The sequence below is a fragment of the Tasmannia lanceolata genome, unplaced genomic scaffold (assembly GCF_043159265.1).
Source record: "Tasmannia lanceolata isolate RefF3 unplaced genomic scaffold, GAP_Taslan_0.1 ptg000005l, whole genome shotgun sequence".
Lineage (NCBI taxonomy): Eukaryota > Viridiplantae > Streptophyta > Magnoliopsida > Canellales > Winteraceae > Tasmannia > Tasmannia lanceolata.
The window spans coordinates 10134939-10162774 of NW_027518682.1; the positions used below are offsets into that span (position 1 = coordinate 10134939).

A 27836-nucleotide genomic window follows, 5' to 3' on the forward strand; every position below is an offset into this window, starting at 1 on the left:
TTTTTGTCTGTAGAAAACCCTATTTTGGGCGTCAATTTTGGAGTTATCCAGGTCGTCGTCCATCATTTCTTTAACACATTTTAACGTGAAGGGGGTGCGAATTTATCATAGCCCATTAAAAAAAGTTCCTGCTTTGAAATAGGAATTTCCTCTGTTTTCAAGTTCCTCATCCATGCTCCCCTCGATGTATGCATCCTCAAATCTCTCTCTCTCTCTCTCTCTTAACCTAGGTAAAAAATATTCCATGAAATATTTTTTTCATAGCTGGTCAACCCATGTCCTTAGTAAAATATAATTTTTTTCACAACTGACAAGGATAACTTGAACCAGTCATATTCAATTTTTAGTGGAGCATCCTTCAATTTATTACCTCTAAATTAATCATAATCATATCATTTCCCTCTAAATCATGTATAGGAGTTTTCCCAAGAAAAAGTTTTACCTCTAAAGATCTGTTTGCTGGGGCTGCTTTAACCCTCTGGGATCTTCTAGCTATCTCTTCTGTTTTGGGTTGTTCCCCTTTTGGGGTTGTGTTTTGGTTTGTTTTACTTTTGTTCTTGTTATCGTTTTTGTGTTTGGTTGGGCCCTCTCATTCCCTGGGTCACAATGTAAATAGGTTGTGCCCAAACATCATTTCCAATTAGGATCGTCCTATGAAAATGAATTTTGGAGCACAACTGTATGGACTACTCCGTACGATGATCCAAACCGCTCATTCGTTGAGCCGCAATGTAAATTGGTTGTGCCCAAAAATCATGTCCAACTATGATCGTCTTATGGAAATGATTTTTTGGAGCACAACCTATTAATCGCTGTGTCCCAACAAATGAATTGTTTGGATCACCCTATGGAATTGGCGGGCTCTTTTTCAAAAAATACTGGTCCATGTAAAATCTCAGTCCTGTTAGAGTTGTAACTTTAGCATATGAGCATATCCAATTGTACAAGCATTTTGGAGGTCACATTCTATGACCCCCTCTGTTCATGGTTAGGGACTTTTCATGATGAGCTCACCAAATGAACGGTTTAGATCAAGTTTAGATGATGTGACTTTTTTATACTATTTGCCACCGTAAGATGGTGTCACGTGACTTGTATAGGGATGATTGAAATCAATGATCCTAGCCCTTGGATCTAGGAATGCAAAATATCAACGATTAGTACAGTTTTGAGAAACCCCAAACAAACCTCTTGGCTCTTCTTTATTTAGTGGATAAGATCATTAGGTACCTGGAAAATGAATGATCTGGATCATGTATCATGCAGGGATTTGGAGGCATAAAAGATGGACCCATTCATTCCCTCATAACTAAGCAATACACTTACTTCGTTTCGGCCCCACCGCTCTCTCTCTACAGTCTACAACAATACATGATACATGATACAACATCCCCCCTCTCTGTCTCTGGCTTCGGTTTTCATTTTTCAACAACCCGCTCCACCTGGCTAATAGGATGGCAGCACCAACCCAAACCCCCCTTTTCCTAGAAGAATGGCTTCGAAACAGCACCATCCCCTCGCCCTCGCCCTCGCCCGCTTCGGCTCGAGACATAGTTCGAGCATGGGCCGAGCTCAGAGACTGCCTCCAAAACCAAACCTTCCAAACCCTCCATCTCCAATCCCTCTACACGCTACGAAACTCCCAGACCTCCGTCCATGTCGCTGACCCCCAAGCAAAACTCCTCCTCTCCATCCTCTCCACCCCAAACCTCGCCCCTCCCCAATCTTATTCTTTCCTTTTCAGGCTCCTCTACATCTGGACCAGAAAGTCCTCTAAACCCTCTTCTTCTCTCCTCCAATCCTCTCTCCCACTCCTCTCTAACCTTCTCTCAACCCATCTCCACTCCCATGATAACAGTTCTCTCTCTGAAGCTATTCTCCTCTTGGGCTCTCTCTCCGCGGTTCCTATATTGTCTCAAAGCTCAAGAAAGGTTTGCTTCCAGCTGCTCCATAAGCTGTTGGAAGAAAAGCATCGACCAATCACCGAAGAACTTGTCCCGGAAGTTCTTGCTGGAATTGGGTATTCTCTAATTCGATCTGAAGGTATTGATTTTGATAGAATTTTCACTTCTTTGTTGAATATTTGGAGTAATGAACACGGGCCTTGTGCTTGTGTTCTTCACGGGCTTATGCTTCTGCATCTGATGGAATGGCTGGTATTAGGGTTTATTCATTCGCAGTCTTTCGAGAAAATTGAGTTTGTTTGTAGAGGGGTTTCCAAACCCCATCAAAGGAATGATATTCAATTTGCTGTAGTCATGGCTGCTGCCGGCATCTTGAGGGCTTTCAATAGAGTTAGGGTGGAAATCAATCCTCTTCTGAGAAATACGGCAGAGAGCTCTGTGGTTTTAATAGCTATCGATTTGATATCCAAAATGGGAAGTGTTTCTAAGTTGGGTGGTGATTTTAGTGATCATCTTCTTCTGCAGTGCATCTCTTTGGGTTTGGCTCGAAGCGGGCAGATTTCCTTTCACGCCCCCGTTCTTTTGTGCATCTTATTTGCACTGTTGATTGAGATCTTCCCCTTGCAGTCTTTTTGTGGAAGAGCTATTGAAAACCCATATAGAAATTCAGGGCTTACTGAGGTTAAGAAACATGTTGATAGCATTATCTTTAAGGAAGCGGGTGCGGTCACTAGTGCTTTTTGTAGCCTGTATGTTGTGGCAGATGAAGAGAACAAGTTGGTGGTGGAGAATTATATATGGAGCTTTTGTCAAGAAATTTACTCAAAGCAAAGACTCATTGCATTGGTGTTTCAAGGTGAGCAGAATGAGATGCGTTTAGAGCTAGATAAGATCGCTGAAGCTGCATTTCTTATGATAGTCTTCTTTGCATCTGCGGTGGCAAAGAATAAGGTGAATTCGAAATGCTCTCGGGAAACACGATCAGATATCTCAGTTAGGACCTTAGTTGCATTTTCCTGCATAGAGCATTTGAGACACATACGGTTGCCAGAGTATTCGGATACAATTCGCCGTGTTATTTCAACTATTCAGGAAGACCAGTCTGCTGGTGTCTGTTTTGTCGAATCGATACCTTCATATTTTGATCTGACGAATCAACAAGGTATGATCATCTCCATCATGCTTTCCATATTGATAAAACATTATATCATGTTTTTTGTTTTGGGATTGATTGTACCCTTAGTTGTTCTTTCGATCTTTACAATCGTAGGTTTGTTGGTTTGGTTGTGCTTATAGTTACTCTTTTTCATTTCAAAGGGTTGGGTGAAATGAAATATATTTGGTCTGAAGACGAGGTGCAGACTGCCCGAGTTTTGTTTTATTTGCGGGTTATTCCAACTTGCATCATACATATTCCTCATCATGTATTCAGCAAAATAGTAGCTCCAACCATGTTCCTGTATCCTTCATTGAAACAATTTTGAGGCTTTAAATAGGCATGTATTTTTCTATGGTCCTGTGGTTTTGCTTCTTTCATTAGCAAAGGCATGGAAGTGGTTGGGAAATGTTCCTTAGCACAATTCCAATCAGATATATGCGACATCCCTCTGGAAAAGTTGCTCGGGCTTCACATTCTTTGTTTGCTGCTTTTATATCTTCTGCAAAGGATACTAATGAGGACGATGGAATACTATTGAAGGAACAACTCGTTTTCTATTATATGCAAAGAGCCTTAGAGGTATCCAAAGTTATCATCAAACCCTTTTGGTAGAATCTGAGCAATATTATTAAAATTTATGAACTTAAAAATTTTGACGTTAAATGCAGGCTTATCCTGGGATTACCCCATTTGAAGGAATGGCTTCTGGAGTCGCGGCCTTGGTTCGGCATCTTCCTGCTGGAAGTCCATCCATATTCTACTGTATCCATAGCCTTGTTGAGAAAGCTACCAGTCTTTGCAGTGAAGCCAGGACTCAAGATGCCAATATATGGAAGAACTGGCAAGGAGGCTCAGAGCCTTGTCAGAAAATTCTAGATTTGCTTCTACGCCTCATTTCTCTTGTAGATATACAGGTAAGGGTCTGTTTCTTGTCTAATTTTGCACATATATAGTTTCTGTAAAATTATTTTTATGCTTTTTATCTGTTGTTTTTTTTTTTTTTCAATTTCTTCAATGTGCTGACATTCATTCACTTCGCATCTGAAAGGTTCTATACAGAGCCTATGATTTAGATGTGCCTTTCTTGTTGCTAATTCAGTACGTGGTGGGAATTAAAGAAAAGTAGCACTATCAATATCATCAACCTATAATATAATTATTAATATTATCTCCCGATCAAAAAATAGTCACAACACTTCCCACAGTTAAACCGGCATACATAATTACAATTTATATATTTGAAATACAACAAACCATAAACCGTGTTCATAATTCATATGGCTTATAGCTTCAAAACTCCCCGTGTCATCGTGGACTTCCCCGAGTCGACTCCATTTTACCTTGGCCGCATTCTTGTCCGAGTCCGCACTTTGCCCTTCAAAGTCAATCGAAACTCCTTTTGACTCTCTTGAGTTATGAGCGCATCAACCGACCACTCAGCCGCGTCAACCGAGAACTCGCACGAGTCGCGCCGAGTTGACTAGGATTTTCTTTGATCGCGTTTGACCTGCATCTGCGTTTTAAAACACTGATATGGCTAATTCAAGAATAGGCTTCAGGTGTAATTTTGGTGTTGCAATCATCAGGAACCTGAAGTTGAGGATTTAAAGCTGCAGCAACACAGAAAAAATAAACTCCAAATCCTTTTCTTTGTAACACGACACAAGATGCCCTAAAAAGTGAGCTTACATCATGTTTATGGAACCGTCTTTAAAAACTCTAATTAGGGTTATTCATAATGAAAACATAACACTGGACTACCCTACAAAAACACCCTATGAATAGTGATGTGAACAGTGTGTGAATAGTGATGTGAACAATATGTAAATAGTGAAGTGGGTTTTCTTTTATTCAAAAGCCACTTAATTTCCTACTTCCTAATGATGTAAAGGAAATAAGAGATAATGCGCACCATCATAAGTTGTTACTTAAAAGAAATAGAAGACATGGGCCCTATCAACTTGAATAACTTCAACAAACTCCACTGAAAGAAAAGAGAGCCCAAATTTAATGAAAGGTGAGTTCCCTTTCCTTTGAGTAGCTTTTGAGAATTCCAACCCTCTTTCTCTTCAATGCTTACATGTGGATGTACTATATCAGAAGGCTGGATGGTTTAGACGCGGGACCTAGTGCGGCTGCATCCCCTAAAGTTAAGAGCAAGTTATTGAGATTTCAGAGGCCGCTAAATTGTAAGAAAGCTGCAAATTTAAAAGCATGAATTGATGTAAAACAGCTAAAGACAATGCTTGCTTGCTACTAATAACTAGGAAGGCCAATTAGGACATGGTCATGGCTGGTTTCTGCTCTGCGTTCCCTTCCATTTTGCTTCATAGAAAACTAGATGTTATTCATAGTTAGGGATGAGAAATTTGGACAAGATTCTGACCTAGATGTTGCAGTATCAAACTGAATGGTTAAGACTTTAGAGAAGACTCGACATTAGGGTTTTAGGTTCTTACTGTACTTGGGAATTGGGATCTTTAAAAAGAAGCTACATGGGAGGTGGATGGAGAGAATCTAGATGCAATTGGGTGGGAATGAGTTGGAACATTGGGCTTTGGCAATTGCACATATCCTTATTGAAGTGGGAAACTTTTCTAGGGATGGCTCTTTGTACTTTTTCATTTTCTTAGAGAGGCCAGTGTGGTGGCGGATTCCCCTGCTAAAGAAGGGTTCGTAAATATTCTTTGATTATTGCACAACCTCTGCCTGTATTATAGCTTTTGAATATCCTTTTATTTTGTTGAATAAATTTGTTATCGTTTCATAACAAAGAACAAATAAACTTTTAGATTCTCTGGTCGCTTATTGCATGCATTTGTGAGCTTATATTTGTTGTAGAGAGGCGGTAGTTGTTTATAGTTATAAAAGTATTTTGTAAAATATTCAGGTGATTTCTCATAGCTCTTACGATGACTATATGTTTGCTGAGCCCTGAAACATGCCCAAGAAACATGTTAAGTGATCTGAGTGTGCAAACCTTTGAAATAGAGTGGGACTGGTGATCAATCTGGTTATCCAAGAAAAGGAATTAATTGAGAAGGTGCAACACAGGATGCAATATTGGATGCTCTTTGCTGTTACAGTTTTGTCATACATCCATTGTGAGATAGTTGTTACTGGATTTTATTTCAGAATGTCCTCTGATCTTCCATGTCTGTTTGAAAAGCTTAATGGCTGAGTCATTTGTCACTGCCTGGTTGGATAAGGGTTGCACCTGCGAGTTGGAAAGCTGTTCAGGTGCATTTTAAGTATGATCATCAGTGGTTTATGGATGTTGACTTTTCCTTTTGTTGTAAGGAAAAAGTCTTGGTGTAATTGAAAATTACAATGTGTGCCCTCTTTTGTCGTTTATCTCCTCTTTTGTGTTTAGCTCAAAATTTGAATTCCCCTCCCATCTTTTTGTCTTTTTAGTGAGATTTCTTGTCCCACATTGGAAGAATGAGAGGAGAATATAGCGGTATATATATTGGAGTTGAATCTTTAACTGTTGGGGATTCTTAGAGAGAAAACCATGGAGTTTGTGGGAAAATCTTTACCACGCTCGCGCGTGCCGAGCTATGCTGGGTCTGGTCGTGGTCGTGAATGTGGCGTGTGCACGCTTGTGTATGAAATTTTCTTTTTCCTTTTTATTTTCTGTCCTTAGTCATGAGTTTTCCATGGTTAAAGGGTTTCCGCCTTTGTTGCCCTTTCGTCTTACCTCTTTATGTCTTTACTTGCATTTTCCCGTACTTATGTTTCTAGCGGAAAAGTTTGTCGGCAAAGTGTTCCTTACTTTACTGTTCTTAGTATTTTGGTTTCCAAGGAAAACATATATCGGGAAGTGATGTTTTAACTTACGTCCATAATTCTCAAGTTTTCCACGAAAAATGGTCGTGATTTCCTTTTCAATTTTAACAGCCACATAAATGCGGATTTATCTCTGTTTCCCCATGGAAATGTTCTAAAACACAATGATTTATGGACACGGACACGAGATGAGTGTTGCGTGTCGACACTGACACGAGGGTCTTGTGTCGACACTCTTCGTGTCGGAACGGCAAACCCTCAAAATTTAGAAACGGGGACACGGCCAAAATAGAAAGTATATAATATCATAATTTGTTGATATGGATTCGTGTGTCGAGTTTCGACACGGATATGAGTTGTTTGACATGGCAACATCTAAAAATCTAGAAATTGTGACACGTACATACCCATAAAATTATTGATTATTACACAAATACATGTCCACACGCCCACATTATAACACTCCTAGCAATACATTTATAAGTGTCCGAAGGAGTCTCGACATGTGTGGACATGCGTGTTGTTCGGACACGGCAGGACACCCGTGTTAGCAATAAATTCGAAGTGTCAGCTAAATCATAGCTAAAACATTCCTAATCGCGTCCTTTCGTTAAGGCGTCTGTTGAGCTTCCTTAAAATGACAGTATTGGCTACGGAAATGGCATTCAAACGGATACTGGTTTTCTTTCATCCTTTGTTTCTTGTTTTTCTTGAGATTTCAAGGGTTTTCTGTTCTTTCTCTCTCTGATCAAGGCTACATCATGTGTGTTCGCTTGGCATCCGGGTAGCGTGAGTACACAACCATTGGCGCGGAGTTGTTTCCTAGAAACGTCTACCAGAGTTCCCATTTTGCACCACGATGAAGTGGGGGCGATAATTTTCTTAAAGACATCAAATTTAGATTCGTGCCCAATGATTTGGTTCCTCTTTATCATTTGGTTCCTGTTTTTCTGTTTATTCCTGCAACTATATCAGATTCATTGCAATAATCTGAAATCACTCTATTTCCAGCAACAATGGAAACTTAATATCCTAATTTCTGTCTCTCCCAAAATCTGTATGGCTGATGACTACATACTTGCATGCTGAAGAAAAAAGATAAAAAAGAATAAAAAAAAGGGATGAAATATACAGTGCCCATGCTTCCCTCTTACAAATGCTATTAACGGTGATGCTATTGCTATAGTTTCCTACTTGACTTAATATGATCTAGATTTATAGAAAGGTGCCTAACTTGTTGATCGAGACATGTAGATCTCATTAGCCAGTCTAATTTATAACTTTCATCTTGATCTTTTTGTATAATAACAATGTTCTATTTTTTCGTCTTTTACCCAGGTACTGCCTGACCTGTTGAAACAGTTAGCACAGCTGATTCTTCAACTGCCAAAAGATGGCCAAAACATGGTCCTTGATGAGATGTATTCTCAGGTTGCCGAATCAGATGATGTGACCAGAAAACCGATTTTAGTTTCATGGCTGCAGTCTCTTTCCTTCCTTAGTTCTCAAGCAATAGCTGTCGGAGTAAACAATATCCAAACTAGTAGTTCAGCTCCTGAAAGAAGAAAGCCGGAACAAAATGATGGTTCTATATATAGTACCAATGCCTTGAGCTTGAATAGAACTAGTGCACGATTATGAGTGCGAGGTGAGCTCTCTTTCGGTTTTTTTTGGTCTTTTCAGCGGTGCAGTTTTTTTTATTCCCTTTGATTTCATGCTCTTACAAGTCGTTAACAAATCTCTGCACAAAATGGGTGAATAGAAACCTTGAGTTCAAAGGTGGCCCATTTAGAGTCTAGCGAGTTGCTTGTAAGGATCTTTCCTGGTAGCTTGTTGAGATTATCCACCCATGCACAGTAACTTTGCCTCCAAACCTACCACCTACTCGGATATGTGTTCAAATTGAGATAGGACACTGAAGCTTTTCTTGTGTATATATAGGGATGTACCTGTATTTATAACAATAAAAAGAAGTATTTTGAATGTGAGCAGATTGTTCTGTGAACCTACTGTATTGTGTTTGTCTGTGTTCTTCAGCTCGTAGGGGAGGGAAAAATAAAGCGCCTCCTGATTCGTGGGTGAATGTTTGGTGCCATATGATTGGTGTTTACAGGACCCACAAAACAGTTGATGTCAGGTGGGCGCTTGATCCTTTTTTTAAACTTTCTAATGAGGCTCCTTGCATGACTTCTGTGACATGTAGCACTTGACCCTTTTGAGTTTTTGAGGCTTCTACTATAATGTAAATACAATCAGTTATTGGGAAAGCTGTTAAATTATTTATTCTTAGTACTGTTCAGGATAAAGGTCTACTGAAACATCATTATCAAGAAAACAACTGTATGACAGCGGACTTGTTGAATGATATTATGAAGAACAGTCTCCATTACCAGTTGCATGAACAAGTTCTTGTGTAATCCTCTCCTCAGATGAATCAAGAAAACAACTGTACATACACACGGCTTAGCTTTCCCGGAATTAGTTTTTGAGATTTTGAAATGGCCACAAAAAGAGATGGCGTTTGGGTGGCCGAGATTGATTTGGACCATAATCTGTATCTGCAAGGTTGTGGAGATGGTACTTCTCGAGCTGTTGCTCGAATATGAATTTAGAAAATTACAATTTCAAAAAAAAAAGAAAAAAAGAATTTAAGGCCCATTTGGATACCTCATATTTTGTATTTGGATTTGGAATTGAGTTTTGAATAGAAAATGAATAGATCCACCAGCTCTTGTTGAGGGTGACATAGGGGGAAGGGGGTACTTTCTACTACAGGGGAGAGGCTGAAGAGCAAAGAGGGTGAAGGAAGCTGCCAGATCTGTGGATTTCCAATTAGTTATTTCCACAGCATATTTGGAGTGCTGTTTTTTTTTTTCACTGTCAGTCGCTGATTTGAAAATCCAAGGATTTGATCCGGAACCAAATCACAATGCAAAAAGGGTTGCAAATGTAAGAAATCCGAATCAAAATCTTCTCGGCATATTTAGAGAATTTGAAAGTTTTGTTGTATTCTGGAATCTGTATCTCCAACCTTAATCTTCCATCCACGAATAAAGAGAATCTGTTTTTATAGTTCCTTATAGTTGGGAATTTTATTTTGTGTGTGTTGTCGTAGGGGCTGTTCTCAAAGGGGATAGCAAGCCGGGAATTTATATATTTTATCATTGGATAGGCTTGCTCTCCCTCGTCCGAGAACATATCCAATGGGTAGTAGGATATATTATAGAATCAGAGCAACCAATGTTTACTATGTGCCCATCAAATCAAATGAATGGTTTGGATCTTCAAACAAGGTGGGCACCACCATATCGTAGACATCATATTAAAACTCGGTATTTCGTGTTGAGCTTCTTTCGAGTGGTAAGGCAAAAAGGAGAAATGTAACTTTCGCAATGCCCATCTCTCATGTACGATGCCATAAAGTAATATGCGGTCCTGATCAATCGTATCGGATAGTGTTGTTTCTCATCAGGACCATTGATCTAATGGGGCAATCGCAAGGCGGCTCGTTCAAGTCCCATGCCAAACACCCTATTCACAGGATCGAAGCATCCAAAGATTCCAGAAGATAAAGAATGATCAAGACCAGAGAGAGAAAGAGAGAGACTCGCGTTCTTCAATATCGACGGCCTTTCTTCTTTTATTTCTCAAACCATGCAACAATCTGCTTGTTTCCACTGATGTCATTATATATATATATATATATATATATATATATATATATATATATATATATATATATATATATATATATATAATGATTCAATCCCATTCCTCAGCCTTTCATATATAAGCTCTAGCTTATTCCTCCGATCGATTCCTTTACTAAAAGGCTGGGCTTAATTAGGTTGGTTTTAGGTAGGGCTGCAACTCGAGCCGGGTAAAACCCGACCCGCATCGACCCGACCCGAAAATAGCCTGGGTCGGGTTCAGGTTTCATGGGTTTCGGGTCGAGCCAGGTTCAGCATTCAAAAGCCCGCATGAATCTCGAGTCGAGCCGGGTTTGAAGGGGCCCGACCCGACCCGACCCGACCCGAGTTACATAAGTTATAGTATGTACATTTTTTTCTATTGTTAGTTAAAAGTTAAAGGGATAATTACATTTACACCCCCTCTAGTTTCTGACACATCCACTTCCACCCCTATAGTTTAAAACGTGACAAATACACCCTTGTAGTTTCAATTTGTTTAAGGTAGGCCCCCTCAGCTGAAGGTTCGTCCATAGATTGAAGGGTTAGGATGATCCGATGGAGCTGATTTTTTGGGCACACTCTAACTATGTCAGGACCCATCAAATGAACGCTTTGGATCATCCAAACAATGTGGGCCCACATTATTTGGATGATTTTTTGGTAGTGTTTGGGTTCGGGTAGGGGTCCACATTATTTGGATGATCCAAAGCATTCATTTGATGGGTCCTGACATAGATATGGTGTGCCCAAAAAATCAGCTCCATCGGATCATCCTAACCCTTCAATCTATGGACGAACCTTCAGCTGAGGGGGCAAACCTTAAACAAATTGAAACTACAGGGGTGTATTTGTCACGTTTTAAACTATAGGGGTGGAAGTGGATGTGTCAGAAACTAGAGGGGGTGTAAATATAATTATCCTTAAGTTAAAAGTGAAAACCCACGCACCCACTGTTACTGTATGTGAGTGTAATTTCTGCTTCTATGAGTTGAGTTGATTCAAGTGTTTGATTCAGCATTGTTTGATTGTAATTACAACATTGTTTGATTACAGCATTGTTTGATTCAAGTGTGATGTGAGTGTAATTACATCATTGTTTGATTCAAGTGTAATGTGAGTGTAATTTCTGCTTCTATGAGTTGAGTTGCCTTGCCAAACAAGAATTTTCCTTAAAAATTTGCGTCAACGTGAAAAAACCCGACCCGACCCGAACCGACCCGAGATTTATCATGGGTAGGGCCGGGTTTGGGAATCGTGGGTTTTCCGAAAAAAAACCCGACCCGACCCGACCCGAGATATTTCTCGGGTAGGGTTGGGTTCTCCAAAACCCGACCCGCCCGACCCGAGTTGCAGCCCTAGTTTTAGGCCATATGGGTTATTACAAGAAAGCCAAGTGAGCAATCGATGCATTCCAAGGCCTTGCTTCTAGGATCCTGTCGGGCTCTAATCGTGGAGAGACTGTTGCACTGCTAACCGCTGCCCAAAAGGCAAAAACCAGTACCCAATTCACCCAAATTGGAATTCCTAGCAATAAAATCGTACCTTTAAATTCTTCCCCAAAGCCTATATGGGATGCTCGAAGATTTTACAACCTCCATCGGTCCAAGCTCCAACACCTGAAACAGAGAGGATCCAGCCGCTTGTTCCACAACCCACGTACCGTGGTTGTAATCGTGGCCGTCGGATCAGGCGTCATCATCACTCTCTATTATGGGAATTTAGACGACAACAGTTTGAGAAATTGAAGGCTGCTTTTAAATGAAAGATCCTCCCTCCATATCCTCCGAGTGAGATTAATAGCCAAAAATATAATAGATGCTTTGCAGAGAGGGATAAGGCATGAACATACGTGGAATGATCTGGGCTATGCTTCAGGGTGGGATTGTTTTCATTTTTATATTAGCTTAGTAATATATTCCCACATTTCTTTTAAAATGTAGTTTCACAAAATATTACACTTGCTCTGTGGTTGATGGGGCCGTCCATGACCTCTAAAAATGTTTGGGTCTGAACGCATTTCACATTTTCACGGTTGTTTGGGTGACTCTTGAGTGTCTTTCACATTTAAGTTGGCTTCCTTCTCTCGTAAGATATTCTATTAGGACCATAATTAGAATATTAGTAAGAGTTATAGGATATAAATAGTTGGGATTTGCTAGCGTCCATAGCAGAAGGCATTTCACAGATGGTCTGTTGCATCAGACAGCAGCCACATAGGCTCACTTTTCAGCAGATTTTGTCTTCATTCACGAGGTGGCTGCTGTCAGATGACCCTCCCTGAAATGCCTTCTGCCGCTAGCAAATCCCTAAACAGTTTCATTAAAGAAAGATAAAGTTCTACAACGCAAGTAGGATTAAGTGTTTTTAGATAGGGAATTGCTAGCGTCCATCGCAAAAGGCATTTCGCAACACGCGACCAGCCGCGAAATGCCTTTTGCAATGGACCGTAGCAAATCCCTTTTAGATAAAAGATTGTTTCTCTTGTTTTTTGCCATCTCTAAAACACACACACGCACCAAAAAACAAAAACAAACAAAAAACAAAATATCAATGCGAAATTCAAATAGAACAGATTATACATAATACATTGGGTTGAAAAAAGAAAGGACAAGCTAAAACCGTGCAAATAAAAAAAGGTGGTTGTGTTGATATCACTTCCCATTTTGAAATATATAGATACATTTATTTTTGGGGAGTGATAAATCAACCCCCATATATCTTAAATTGACCCCTTTTAACGAAAAAGTTAGGGCGTGTGAGTTGTACCGTGTACGGTACTTAATGGCAGATAAAAACTCAATTCGTTTTCTGTTAAAAGGGGTCATTTTTATATGCCGTTAAACACCGTACAAGTGTACAACTCACATGCCGTAACGTTTTCCGTTAAAGGAGTCTATTTAAGATATATGGGGTCAATTTATCACTGCCCTTATTTTTTCTCAAGTGACGATAGAGATCTGTGAAAAGTGATAGCTCTTATACCAACACATTGCCTAGTAATTTATACTTAAACCTGCTGCTGAATTCTACAATAGACCCTATTGTTAGTGAATTAGTAGACGGCCTTTCATAGAAATCAATTCCAAGATTTTGCAGTTGGTGTAACGAGGTGCTACTGGCTTATTTACAATGGCTCATATTTTTACCAGGATGGAAATGGAAGCAGATTACATTGGGTTGATGTTGATGGCTGCAGCTAGATATGACCCTCGGGTGGCACCCAGTGTGTATGAGTAACTGGGAGAGCTGACTGGTGACTCAGCATTGAGATACTATCTCTCCACCCATCCATCAGGAAAGACAAGAGCCAAGATGTTGAGACAGGCCAAAGTCATGGAAGAAGCACTTGCCATATACATAGCCAGAATAGCAGGTCGTGGGATTGAAGGCTTCCTCTAAGGAGGGCAAGCATTCCTTCTGTCTGTTGTTGTAAGACTCTAAACATTTCTCATTGGGCCTGTTGAAACTTCTGTTTTTTATCATTGTTTTTTACCACTGGGGAATGATCTGTCAAAACTGCTTTCCGCAGGAAAGTGTGAGTGAAGAGTGGTGGGGAAAAAAATGGTGAATGCGAATGGCTCAACCATCTCCGTGAATTTTCCTCCCTTACACTTGTGTAAGATCCCCTTCATAGAGTCTGGCCCAAAGGAGATAAATGGCCTAGTGACGGAGGATCCCAATGTATTTCCTTCAAGAGATACCATAGTTTGTCTATAATTTCAAAGACAGGCAGTACTCTTTTGGTAATCATCTAAATTATGTAATCTTTACCAGAAGTACAAATTTCTAAAACCCACCTACTAAAAAAACAATAAAAACACTTCTCTTTTAAAAATGCAAAATCGATGGACACATTTCATATCCCTATAAAAGGGTCTGTCATAGGAGGATCAGAAATTATTTCAGATTGGATCTAGACAGCTAACAAATGGATCTGTCTTAAATCAGATTTTATTATGCTAATTCTAATCTTTTATAATAAGTTTCAGGAGTACTTTAGTAAAAATAAGTCATGAGCAGTTTTTATTTTGAGTATTTTGTCACTCATCTCTCTCTAGTATAGTCACCTTCTTTATCTTCTTCAACCATTGACCCACCCTTGCTCTCGAGTGAAAAGATTATGGCTCGATGTCTGATTTAGTCAGAAAGTACTGATAAGCTATATCTTCCGTTGGCATATACATGTAAGATCGTTAAGTGCCTGCATCTCTAACCATTGAGCTTAGGTCAGTAACCTAATGTGTCGCAGTCGTGGTTCACCATCATTGTTGCTCGAGCTTCAACTCAGAATAGGAATTTTAATTGTGTACAGCACTAGTAAGACCTACTAGGACACTCCGAATCCAAACCAACTTTAAAGGAATTTTAACGGTTCCGTAACAAAGACAAGTAATTCTAATCCTAATCGGATCCATTGAGACCCCTTAATCCTCTCTTTTGCTGTCACCCAGTGTGCAAAAGAAAACGCTTAGCCGGTAAAAGAAAAAGAAAAAGAAAAAGAAGAGAATAGATCCGTTCTAGTGTATTTATGACTACAAGGAGAATCCCGGAGGAGGAAAAAGGAAAGTGATATATTTGCCTCCTTTTTTACTTAGGACAGCCCTACTAGTGTATTTAAGACAACTCTTTTAGGCTAGAGGAGGCTGTCCCAAGTAAAAAAAAGGGCGACCTCAGATGAATTAAATCAATAAGACAAAATCTTAGCCTGTGTGGCTGCTCTTGCATGCAACAGCCCAGCCGCAAAATGTCTTCTGTGATGGTCTCTAGCAAATCCCCCCAAACAATAACGACTCTGAAACTACTAATTAACTTCTATTTCACATTTTTTTCAAACATTGGGCTACAAAGAATGAAAGAGAGAGAAACATTCTTAACGATAACCATATAATTTCTCCATGAATATGATACAAATGCCACTCTTCGTTCCCATGGTCAAATAGTCAAATTGTTTCAGCAGTCTGTAGATTTTTATACAAGTATTGCAAGCAATAAAACCATGACATTTCATACAAGCATTGCTATAGAATATTCTTCTTGTCATGGAGTAGGAGACCAGGTTGTGAGTTGGCCAGTTGCTGAAACCCCGCCTCAACCTCCTCATCTTTCTAGACAGTGTGAGCTGAGAGCTGCCCTCTTATCACAAGATATGACATATTTTCTTTTCTTTTGATGGGTTACATACCGGAGGTTACGGTTATAAATTAATTTGCGGTCATCATCAACAGGACAAAGGATAAAGGCCCATGAGATATTACAGTATAAACCGCATCAAACCTTTAATTAGAACCAAATTCCGTGTTCCATTGTTGGAGCTCTTCCCACTTGCTTCTAACTATGCTCGGTCTAATCACATGCATTGCCTTTTGGAAATCGCTATACCTTAGTGGCCGTACCTGGTAAACAGGGAAACAAAACCTTTTATCACTATTAGCTAGGGTGGACGTCCTAAACCATATTTTGCCCTTTCATGAGAAAATAGGTAAAATGCATGATTGCATATATAAAAAAAGAATCCAAATTGAGTGTCATCTATATCACCTGATTTGCCTTAACGGTGAGAATGTTCGGACCCAGTTCTCTGATTGGCATCATTGCAGCTTCTTCACACAGGGCTTGTAGATCACTTCCAGAATAACCTATGTATGCATTGTAGAAACATAACATAAATGCCTCATATACATGCTAGGTGTTCCAAAAATTATGCGACACCAGAAGTTTCTTACCTTCTGTCTCTTTTACAAGCCTTTCCAGATCGCCATCTGTTACAATATCAATTTAGTTGTCGATTTAGCAATAGGCATATGGATGCACAAAATGCTTATGAGAGCATTGCCCGAGAAACATCATAAAAAAGGCGGTGTACATTTATGGTAACCATCAAGGTCCATACTCCATATCAATGGAGCACAATAATGCTACTTTAGAGCATCTTTAGTTTATTTATGAAATACATGAATACTATTTTCAGGCCTTTTTCATCTTTACTGGCACAAGCAAACCACTGTTTTCTTTAAAGCTCCCATGAAGAACACAGAAGCTCAATGGAAAAAAATGACTAATTGCAATAACAACCATTCAAAAAGAAAAAGAAAAAATTTGCAATAACCTTAAACATTCACATCTCAAGCTGAAGAGTGCAAATATGAAGATCTTTATCATTTCATTTTCCCAAGAAACAAAATTCACTGCATGCCTGTTTTTTATTTTTAGTTCTTTTGCATGTCTACATCTGAGTTGATTCCATTTTAAATGTTTATCCATGTAAGATGCTACCGGTTGCAAAAATCAAGACATTGCCCAGTTGGAAACCTCCTCATTCACTCTGTATAAAGATGAACTTCGACCACGCAAGCAAAGGTGACCCGGGTAGTGCAGCTATTGGAGGTATTATCAGAGAAGGAAATGTAAAAGGCTTATCTTTGCTGGTCCAGTGGGAGAAAGGGACTCCACAGAGGCAGAAGCGTTGGCTCTTAGCATTAGACTATCGATTCCGTTTTGGGGGGATAAATAATATACAAGGGGATTCCGTTAATGTTATCAGGTCGTTCAAAGAAAAGCAATGGTACCCATTGGCACCCATTGGCATGATATATTTTGAAGAAGTCTTTGAAAAACTTGAGAATCACCAAATTCAGTTCTACCATGTGAAAATAGAAGCCAACAGTGGGGCTGATGTATTAGCCAATGAAGGTTTCACAAAGGGATGTTATTACTAGAGTATTTATGCAGGAGTACTAGTGTTACTGCTGTTTTGAAGTCTCTGTTGTGTTGGGGTTCTTTTTGAGATTTATTGACTCAGTCCTGATATGTATTTCTAGCATGATCACCCCAATGGGGGACTTTGTGTAATTTTACACTTACCAATAAAATTTGATACTCCTCAAAAAAAAAAAAAAAAACACTTTTACAGTAAGATATTTCCATGTCTGTTATCCATTAATTCTTTTATAAGTCACACCAGCCGGATTCCTGGAGGGGTAGTCGCAATCAGAAGTAGTCCACAGGGGTGTGTCAAGGTCGATCAAATTTTCAGCGAGCACATAAACTTGCTTCATTCAAAGTTATAGATACCTCTTTGTTTTTTTTTCTTTTGATATTCAAAGTTACAAACTGAAAATTTGATGCCGACGCCAACTGGTTTGGGACAAAGGCGTCAGTTGAGTTTTATAATTAAGTTATAGATCCCTCTTTGGTAGAAGTAATCTTTCGTGTGAAGAACCCATTTCTTTTTCTTTTTTCTTTTTTTGAAAGGTTGCAGATTTCATTAATCAACAAAGGGGCCAACTAGGGCAGCCAACCCCAAACAGGAAAATACAAGACGAAATACAGAAAGATCAACACGGAGAATGCAACAGACACCCGAAATCAAGGAGGCAAGAAACCAAAAAACTCCAAACCCTGCTTATCAACTCCTTCCCTCTCTAAGCGATCCGCTATGCTATTAGCGTGATCTTCTAATGTGTGAAAAGATAATTGAGGACCGAGAAACTCTGTCATGAATTTCATCGAAGAACTGTGAAAACCTCCATGGAGCGACTGATGACCTTCTCAGCCATCAAATCACGTTAAGGGAGTCTCCCTCCACAATAACACATAAAGAACCCATTTCTGTACTAAGAGTAGGTTGATAACCCACTTGAGAAGGAACATATTTTAGGATCTGATTCTCTGTTGTTCAAGACTCATTCAAGTCTCTGGACTTTACAAGTTCTTTAGGTTTTTGGTAAGTGAAGCCAAATAGACTCGAAGAAAAAACAAGGCAGAAGACAACACCATGTTGGGTCCACTCAACATTCAGCTTAAACTGGAGTGCACATCACCCCATGAGTTCTAACACCATCCAATTGATGAAAGCTATGGTTAATAACAAACCTAAAGTAATTCTTCTATCATAGTTGTTTGATGAATCATAAGATATTAAAAGAACTCCAAGAAATAGTTAATGGGTTAGCGGGAAGGTTAAGCAATATTTCAGCACATATCCAGCCCACTAGAGTATTTAAGGGGCATTTGGATATGGGGCTAAACCTTTCTTCGAAATTTTTTTTTCTGAAGAATGAGTTCCCCAGTGTTTGGAACTTAATTTCTATGGGAAAAAAATTGGATAAAAAATCCCCCTGTTTTTCAGAAGAATTAACCCTGATCGACCCTGAAGTTTTTTGTCCATGGATTTTTAACCATGAAAATTTTTACCCTCATCCTGACGACCCCCCAAATGATAGCTAATTTGTAGCATGTTTTCCATTTAACGGAAGTTCAGGAATTACTTTCCATGTGTTGATGTCAGTTCCTGCATCACTCCACACACTAGTGTGAGCACCCATTTGAACCAGGCAATCATTAACTCTGAGCATTCATAATTGATAGGTCACCAAAACTTCTCAATTTAATGCTCTTTAAGTTATTAATACACTTATTAAATTACCTGCTAATGAGAAAACAGAATCTGCTTCACTATTTCAAAACAACAATCTGTTCAAAATGGGAAAAAAATAGTATAACAACTCACATCCTAACCCTACTTATTGGGTGCTGCAACTTGTGTTCTACAAAAACCCATGGTTACAATCATAATTATGTCAACCATAACAATGAGATCGTAGTTGTGTGAAAAAGTCTTCATGTCCGAATTATCATATAGTCTAACCAAGTAACAGAAGCAAGAACTCTTACCAGGTAATGAAAATGCTTGACCTCTGAGTTGATGCTTGAGAAGAAGTCTCCTGACGTTTTCATCAGGTAGAGGTATATATATTCTCTTCACCTGGTTCAAGGTTTCATATATTATCAAACATAAATAATTTATGGCTGCCTAGATAAATACAGAGCGGCAGAGAAAACCAAATTCAAACCACAATTCTTAAGGTTAAAAATTCTCAATTTGTTTTTAACTGGAGAGAATCTAAATATTCCTGCAAACTGCAACGGATCATATGAGATAAAAGTATAGCATGTTGCCATAATACGAATTTTCATTGATGCTGCCATAAAAATATAGTATGCACAGAATTTACATTGAGGATGCTTGATCAAATGGCATGCCAAAAATTTCCTCAATCCAGCCAACATGGCATCACATTATTGAAGACACCACCTAATTAAGTAACTAGTCAGATACATCACAATACCTTGTTCCTTGTCATATATTAGTTATGGAGAGAATATTACAATTTGCTCCAACGGAAAATATTTATTACATACAATTCAAAATTTAATATTATCCCAACATAAAGTATTCCTAAATTAAGAAGTTGGTGCATAATGTAAGAAAATACGAACCAATCTTCTTAGAACAGCATCATCCAACTCTTGTGGCTTATTAGTTGCACCTGCATTAAAAGTCATAATTTAAATTTAGATTCAATCATAATTTAAAAAAAATTGCAATTTACGACAGTATTAAGCACATTCAGAAGTCACCAAAAAAAATCCAAGTTATAAGCTTGGGCAACCATCTAAAAAACTTCAAGTTATAGGATTTGGCAACCAAGGAGTGAGACCAAAGAAAAACATACTGTCCTAACTGAACATAAAGTACCAACCAGACCTATAAACTCCAAATGTTAAATCCAGTAAAAGAAACTATTTTCTAGGATAATCATTCCGTATTTATGATTTAAAGAAAGGAGCTACTGAAAATATAGGTATATGATTGCCAACTTTAATGCCTTGTTGGCATGTGAAGGTAGATTGCTGTTGCGCCAAAAATGAAGGTAGATTGCTGACCAATAAAGGTAGGAAGCTAAATGTCATTGCAAAAAGTGAAGGCAGAACAATCTAATAAAAATTAGGCGTAGTAATATTTATGATGCCCCAAGCAAAATATAAACAAGCGACATCACAGTGCTTGTTTACAGAACCTTGTGCACAACTTGCAACCCATTTTGAGGATGAAAACATTGAAGCTCGTCTGTGAACTGTTAAAGGTCCTTCGAATGATCACCGCAGGTCACGAAATACATCTCAACTGAAAGCTCACACGGGGCTTATTCATAAAATAGAATGCCGCCAAAATGAGTAATACACGGACTTATCATGGATTTTCCTCCCTCTTCTTTTGGCAATTGCAATTGCACCTTTTTTTTTAAATAGCAGCACTTATTTCATTCCTTAAGGAAATCCTTTCTTTCACCGAAAAATAAAGTTGTGAATCTTGTGAGGACTAATTTGAACCACTACCACAAGATCTTCGGAGAGAGGAAAGTGGACTCATTGCAAATCAAACGATTATTACAATGGCAGTACAACAAATTCAGATACCCTCTTAAGGGTTGGAGCGATGACTATACGATTAACTGAAAAAGAGGAACACTACATGGCTTACGTGGAGCATACATTACATAGAAGAGGCATCCTATATGGGAACAGAGGACACTTCTACTACTATTCCACAAATGATGTTACATTTTATCTTTTTCTTCGAAAAAGTTGAGATTAAAGCCAAGACCTTTAAGGTTACGACAAAAAATTCATCCAGTATAGCAGTATAATATGAAGTATTGATAGCAAGAAATCACACATTTGAAGAATTATGTCACATGTATGAAGAAACATATAAAGTCAGAATATAGGGATCAAATGAAAATAAACCAATATAGCTTACCAATGACAATTACCAGATCATTTGTATTAGAGGTCACCCCATCAAACTGTACTAGAAACTCTGATTTCAACCTTCTACTTGCATCATTCTCGCTGGCCACCCTTGTAGACATGATACTATCAATCTGCAGGTCACCGCAGTACAAAACTTTTGGTTAACTGAGGAAGCACAACAAGTAGAAAAGTGATAGTGGGAGAAAATGATGTTGTGTAACAAGAAACAGGGAAAAGAAAAGAAAAGAGAAAAGTGATAGCGGGAGAAAATGTTGTTGTGTAACAAGAAACAGAAAAACAAAACTTAAGTTTTATTTTCTCATAGTTATAACAGTAAACATGAAAAGAATGAAAAATATTAAGGCATGCAAAGAATAGATTGAAGTACATTACAATAGAAACCATATTATTGCTATTCTTTAAAATTCATTGCTTCATGTAATATATAGATGAAGGTTCCTTTTTTATGCATATATTATTACAAATTTGATACAACCTATGAATTGGCATGGTATCATCTGAATGAGAATGAATAACATCAACATGAATTCTTTTAACAAAACCTGTTCGAGTAATTCACAAATTCTGCTTTTCAACATAAATTAGGCAAATAATTTATTAACTTTTAAGTTCGAGGGTGAAATGAGAATACAATGGACATGAAAATAACATAATGAAAATGACAATAAATCCTAATGACTAGAGGAGCCTTTAGGGGTTTCTTCTGACAGAAATAATAAAGCCTTCAAACAAAGGAAAAAAAATTCATGTCTAAACTATAAACGACTAGCATAGGGTGATCTTAATCACATGAACCTGGGTTACTTTCTGATGGGATGAGACAGGTCAAATACCAAATGCCTCTGAGGGGCTGTGAATTGAAAAATACTCCGGGCACTTCCAACAGGGCTTTTAATTAGCTAAAGCATACTGCCGTCTCTTTGGGGGTAAGATGATGATCGAGTGCATCTATGTAGCTTAACTAAAATAAAAAAAGTCCTCCAAAATTCATTTCCAGTCTTGGATGTAATCATTTTGTCATAATGACTAGTGAATAAGAAGATTCAGTTGAAGCCGACAAACCAAGCATGCTCTGAGGAGTTGAAGAAGAGTTAGGGGCACAAGAAGTGTCTCTAAACTTAGAGAGCTCCTGTTTCAGTCAAGGTTTTAAAATCAGAATTCAACTCATGCTTTGTGAGGACCAAGTGACTGTTGATTCGAAAATTAATAGTTGAATATTGACAATTTGACATTATTTTTTCTTTCTACAAAGCTCTTCATTTTTTTAATGGCACCATTTTATAAACATTTATGCAAAGCAAAAGGACTGAGATGGTCAAATACAAGCCGGAGCCAAGAAAAATAAACAGAACAAGAAGATAGAAAAATACAAGCCAGTCAAATACAAGCCGTTGCTTTAACTATCTCTTGGGCTAGGGCTCTTCCGCTTTTCCAATTTGTTTCGGTTTTCGAACTTTGGGAGGGTTGGAGAATAGTTTGTAATAGTACGGAAAATGTTGATGTTATTCTTCAGGCTTGGCGTGCTCCCCCTGATGGGCTCTTAAAGTTAAATTTCGATGGTTCTAGTCTGGGTAATCCTGGCCCAGCCGGGATAGGGGGTGTTCTGAGAGACTCTGCTGGAGAGGTCATTAAGGCTTATTCAGGTCCGATTGGGACAGCCGATTCAAGTGAAGCTGAGGTAAGAGCAGTTTATCAAGGCTTTTTGTGTGTAGAAAGGAATAAGTTGAGCAGTTGCATTGTAGAGGCTGATTCGCTTAATGTTATAAGGTGGCTCAGGGGCTCTGTGATTCCTCCGTGGAGATTTCTTCGTTTCTTCGATGAGATAAAAGACATATCGGAAGGGCTTTCGATCTTATATCAGCATGCGAAAAGATCTGCTAATGCTATTGCAGATAAGTTGGCAAAAGATGGAGTTTCTAAGCAGGTTTTAGAGCTTTTTGATTTTTTACCGCCATAATTTTATAATCGCGGGGTTGTCTCTGTTTTCTTGGTTTGTATCAGTGTCTTTGTACTTCAGAAGGGACCTTCTCAGTCTTCCTTTTTAATGAATTCTGTTACCATTCAAATATATATATATATATATATATATATATATATATATATATATATATATATATATAACACAAAAAAAAAACTCAACTCAACTCAGCTCAACTAAGTCTTTTTCCCAAACTAGTTGGGGTCAGCTGGTATAACACAAAAAAAAAATTGAAAAAAAAGGGAAGAACTATACAATACAAAACCAACCCCACGGAGACGAATGGTCAAACACCTCTACACCATGCCTCCCAACTCCCTCCCGGGCTAAGTGGTCAGCCTCAAAGTTTGTCGATCTCCTCATATGCTGGAATATAACATTTCGACCCTCAAACTTTCCGAATATCTCTTCAATCGCATCTATGATTCTCCAAGGGAAAGGACTCTCCTTTCCAAGTGCCACGGGCTTTCACTTTTTCTACTTGACCAACCTGTGTGGCGCGCTGACATATGCAGATGCTAAGGCTAGCTTTCTCCTGTCTTTGGTCCCTGTCCTCGGAAACTGGAACATCCCTTTGGATAATTCACAGTTCACATCGAAAGCTCCCTTAGGGCATGACACGCCTACGAGTTGCAACATGATTTCCCGTTGTACCTCACAACTCTTCAGCCACCACTAAGCTTCCGGCACACAGCCTTCTTGTAACGACCCGATTTCCGTCGAGTCGCTACGAGCAAAAATCACGCAAAAATCATGGAAATATTTTTTTTTTTTTTTTTTTTAAGCAGCAACCACGATAGAATCTTATTCCAACTTTAATATGTCTTACCATAACAATTTCAATACTCATACTTCAAAAGAAAAGCAAAGTTTTAAATCCACAAGGTCCAAGCTAAATAAAATCTTGATAGAAATAAAAAAATAAATGACGCAGGACGTCAAAATGCAAAGACATGAATAATGAACAGCTTTATGCAGTTTTTTTTATTTAATTTTAGATTTAACGAGGGTAGTCTTTACACTTCTAGGCCCAAAGGGGTTGTAGCTTGTCATTGGAAGCCAACCACTTACGGTGTAGGGGCATCCGCCTAGCTTGGACAGGGGTGCTGACTGAAAAGCCCTAGTGCGCTAGTAGCAAGCGGGGCAGCATCAACTGGTTTCCTTTTAGTTGGGTGGCTTCGCTCCTTAGTGTTGTAGTTGCATACTTTTGAGAACGCAATGAGACGAAGTCACTTCCCTTCTTAATACCAACTGCATCCCCATGACACAAGCCACCTAATCACATTCAAAGAATCTCCTACAACAATTCTATCCAGGTTTCCATTGTCCACCAACCACCGGATCTCTTGGAGCAAGGCAAGCACTTCTGCTTCATTTGAATCTCTAAATCCTATAGGGCCAGAGAAAGCCCATCTAGTAGCTCCAAGATTATCTCACAAGAGGCCCAAACTCCTGTTGGTCCCGGGTTAAAAATGCTAGAACCATCGATGTTGAGCTTCACTTGATTAGGGCCGGGAGGAATCTATCTAGAGGCGGAGTATTTCCCATCTCTTTGTTGTTGTAGATATCTTTCCAAGCGTTATAGAGGGCAGATTCCGAGATGCCTCTAAAGCAAGGAAGAACTTATTTATCTGCATCTTCAAGATGACGCAAGTGAATAATGGCATTGACCAAATGTATTGAATTAAAACATACAAACCCACTAATCTCTGTTTAAGTCATTCATGAAGTGGCATCAATAAAAACAAGGAAGTTGATGGTAGGCATCAAATAAGCTAGCAGAAGTAGTAGACACCAGATAGGAATTTTTCCAAAGTATGTAAGGCAAGAACTAGACCTCCTAGTAGATAGCAATCACATTGTCAAAGTTTTTTATTTATGAATATTTGCTAACATTGCTGTAGTTTTAGTTGAAGTAGTTCTAATTTCGAACCATGAAGCCAAACATAGAAGCTACAACAAAGTTCCTTCGACAAGTCACATTGAGCTGCAATGAATATTATCAGCACTAGGACTTGGTTAGTGGGTGAACCAAGCATGGCTTCCCATTCCAGAAACTGAAAGACATAATAAAACACAATAAAGAGACGAACCAACAAAGTCCTGATTGAGTTGGAGACAACCAAACCAAGCTCTGCATCTCAAGAAGTCACGCATGCATTTGACCTAATACAATTTGGTCTAGAAGTGTTTAACCCATTTATCATTTCCAAAGTAAGTTATTCAATGTGTGAGCAATAGCATAAATATAAACACAACCCAGCACTTTGCCAAAGGATATGCATAGAGAAATGACATCTCTGGATTCGAGAATTGTTCACAACTCACGATAAAAAGGATAATATCAAGTATAAAATGCATAAGTTAAAGGGGAGTTTACTGAGTGAGTAGCAGACTTCATCAATAAAAATTACAGATGGCTGCCTGGAAACAGCAACCATGAAGAGAGTCCGCACGAGCTTTTCAGCCTCTCCCACCTGTTTCAAAAGTAAAAATTATCTGATTTTTTTCTGAACGACAAGGATGAGAAGAAATGTCATCAAGTTTTTTGGAGAAAAAAAATTATGACAGGGACACACCCATTTTGATGTTAAAGAAGACGCAGATACATTAAAAAATGTTGCCTCTGACTCCGAAGCAACAGCTTTGGCAAGCATGGTCTTCCCAGTACCAGGTGGACCAAAGAGAAGTAATCCTGAAGAAGAAGGTATTTCCACAGATTTAGGAAAAATTTAGGCTGGTAAAATAAAGATTTAAGATAAAAGACAAGCAGAAGAATTGCCTCGCGCTGGCTTCCGAAGTCCTGTAAATAGGTCTTTTCTCTTAGTCGGTAGGATGACCATTTCCATCAGAGTTTGCTTTGCCTTATCAAGACCAGCTGCACATGCAATTTGTCATAAAAATTGATACATACAAACTTAGAAAGAGAGAGAAAATAAAAAAGAACAATATCTCTGAGTTCTTACCAACATCTTCCCATTTAACAGAGGGACTTCTGTCCACAATTGCAGTGTTTATCATTTCAACCAATTTAGCATCATAACCACTACCAGATTCTTGATTAGGTTTCGAGCTACCAGTATTATTTTTCGGATTTCTTTCTATGAAACTATTTCTCTTGGAAATAGAAGGTTTCTGCGGTAGAGTTCTCCGACTCCCAGATATTGTAGACGAAACTGCTCCAGTTTGTCGATGAGTGAAGGCGGTCTGCAAAGCATATCAAAGAAGTCAAATTTATTTACATTAAAAAAAAAAACCAATTGGATGTGGGTGTTAAAATACAAGACGAAGGAACTTGGATTATAGTATATCTGTCATGAGAAGATAATATGATGTAAGCATGGAAAATGTTTCTAATAAACTTCAGGTTGAATAAAAGAACAACAGAACATTTAAGATAAACTATCTCGTAGCAGAAAAATATATTTTAGGATTTTAGCAACGTGAAAGTAGAAGACCATAGTTGCAACTGAAAATTCAGTACATCCCCTTTGAAAGAATTAGAGACCCAACTATCACTCAAGCAGTTACGTAGTTCTACCTTGATGAGTGATGTTTCTCAAATTTCATCATAGCAAGAACTCAGAAAGAAGGGTCGTCTAACTTGCATGGTGAGCCATAAAGATGTGTTCCATGCCGAAAAGAAATGGACAGGATCATATGTTCTCAAGTAGATGAATCAGCGATCAACAACACCTTCGCTCCTTGCCATTCAAAAAAGAAAAAAAAACAACACGATTGCTCATTCCCCTCTCATGTTTGCAGTTTCCATTTCAATTGTACGGCATTTCGTGGTTTTTATGAAGTTATGGAAAAAGGCATTTCATGGGTTTTATGATTGCATTGTGTTGTAATGGTGGAGCACATAATGAATTATCAGTTTTATAGTTAAAAAAATGCATCCTTTTGAAGCTCGATGGTGTGAATCACATCAGCCAGAGTACCTGTATGCATACCCATACACATTTCCCACTTTTACTAATGATAAGCAGTGAGTGCATAAAAAGGCATTAGTTCCATTAACTTTGTAGATTTGCTTTAAGAAAAGAAAAAAATTGGAAGGTAAAGATCTGATCCATACCCTGTTTGACGAAGTGCCAGCTGCTCGTTGAGTTAAGACTTGGAGTCTCTCTGAAACTTGCCCTTGCCATTTCAGTATCTTTTGATGATAAGAATTGACCTTCTCTTGTTCACTGTTTAAAAAAAGAAAAAATTAAAATCAATTGCAGGAACACTATATAAATGGCTATGGTTTTATTAATTTTTATTACCTGGAGGAGACGAGGTAAGGGGCTCTGATTGCCTTGGCTTCGAGCAACACGCGTTGGGCATTCTTGTAGTGGGTGACCGCATCATCAATTACACCCCATTCCTCTGCACGAACTGCTTTATCTATCTGTTGTTTTGCCAAATCGAAATATCCCTTCAGCTTATAGGAGACCCTATCATTGGAAATGGAAGGTCCGACGATGCCTTCCATGGATCGATCACGATCTTCAGGGGCAGAAGATGTTGACGGATGTTCAATGGAAGAGGACGAACCAGAGATGGAGGCAGCGAGAGAATCAAGCAGTTCCTTGAAGTAATTCATGACTGGAAAAAGAAGGCAAGGCATAAGAAAAGGAAAAGAGGGGAAACTGTAAAGAGAGGGCATGCGATCGGAAGAGAGATAGAGAGTGTATTTACCCGTTTGACAT

General features: G+C 38.7%; 2 protein-coding genes and 1 pseudogene across 4 annotated transcripts; 2 read left to right on the forward strand and 1 right to left on the reverse strand.

The window, feature by feature from the left end:
• The first annotated feature begins 1353 nt into the window (after positions 1 to 1353).
• LOC143877439 (obscurin-like protein) lies at positions 1354 to 9924 on the forward strand. 3 transcript variants are annotated; one of them, XR_013250622.1, is made up of 7 exons: positions 1354 to 3066; positions 3222 to 3363; positions 3495 to 3642; positions 3732 to 3977; positions 8191 to 8500; positions 8890 to 8989; positions 9143 to 9924. XR_013250622.1 is itself a non-coding variant. In XM_077379481.1 (6 exons), exons 1-5 carry the CDS (start codon positions 1455 to 1457, stop codon positions 8491 to 8493), a joined length of 2451 nt encoding a protein of 816 aa, XP_077235596.1. In that variant the 5' UTR covers positions 1354 to 1454; the 3' UTR covers positions 8494 to 8500; positions 8890 to 9924. The 3 variants fall into 3 exon arrangements, 1 of the variants encoding a protein (XP_077235596.1); XR_013250621.1 differs by having other exon boundaries at positions 9153 to 9924; XM_077379481.1 differs by having other exon boundaries at positions 8890 to 9924.
• A 1990-nt stretch (positions 9925 to 11914) lies between these two features.
• LOC143876346 (mitochondrial metalloendopeptidase OMA1-like) lies at positions 11915 to 13943 on the forward strand (annotated as a pseudogene).
• A 1451-nt stretch (positions 13944 to 15394) lies between these two features.
• Positions 15395 to 27813, reverse strand: LOC143877440 (AAA-type ATPase family protein). Its single transcript, XM_077379482.1, has 12 exons — positions 27411 to 27813; positions 27221 to 27332; positions 26106 to 26346; positions 25922 to 26017; positions 25719 to 25834; positions 25536 to 25616; positions 21148 to 21271; positions 19824 to 19873; positions 19218 to 19308; positions 16268 to 16303; positions 16083 to 16180; positions 15395 to 15937 (listed from the first exon to the last, which is right to left on the reverse strand). The coding sequence occupies exons 1-12, from the start codon at positions 27791 to 27793 to the stop codon at positions 15821 to 15823; spliced, it is 1545 nt and encodes a 514-aa protein (XP_077235597.1). The 5' UTR covers positions 27794 to 27813; the 3' UTR covers positions 15395 to 15820.
• Between the last annotated feature and the right edge of the window lie 23 nt (positions 27814 to 27836).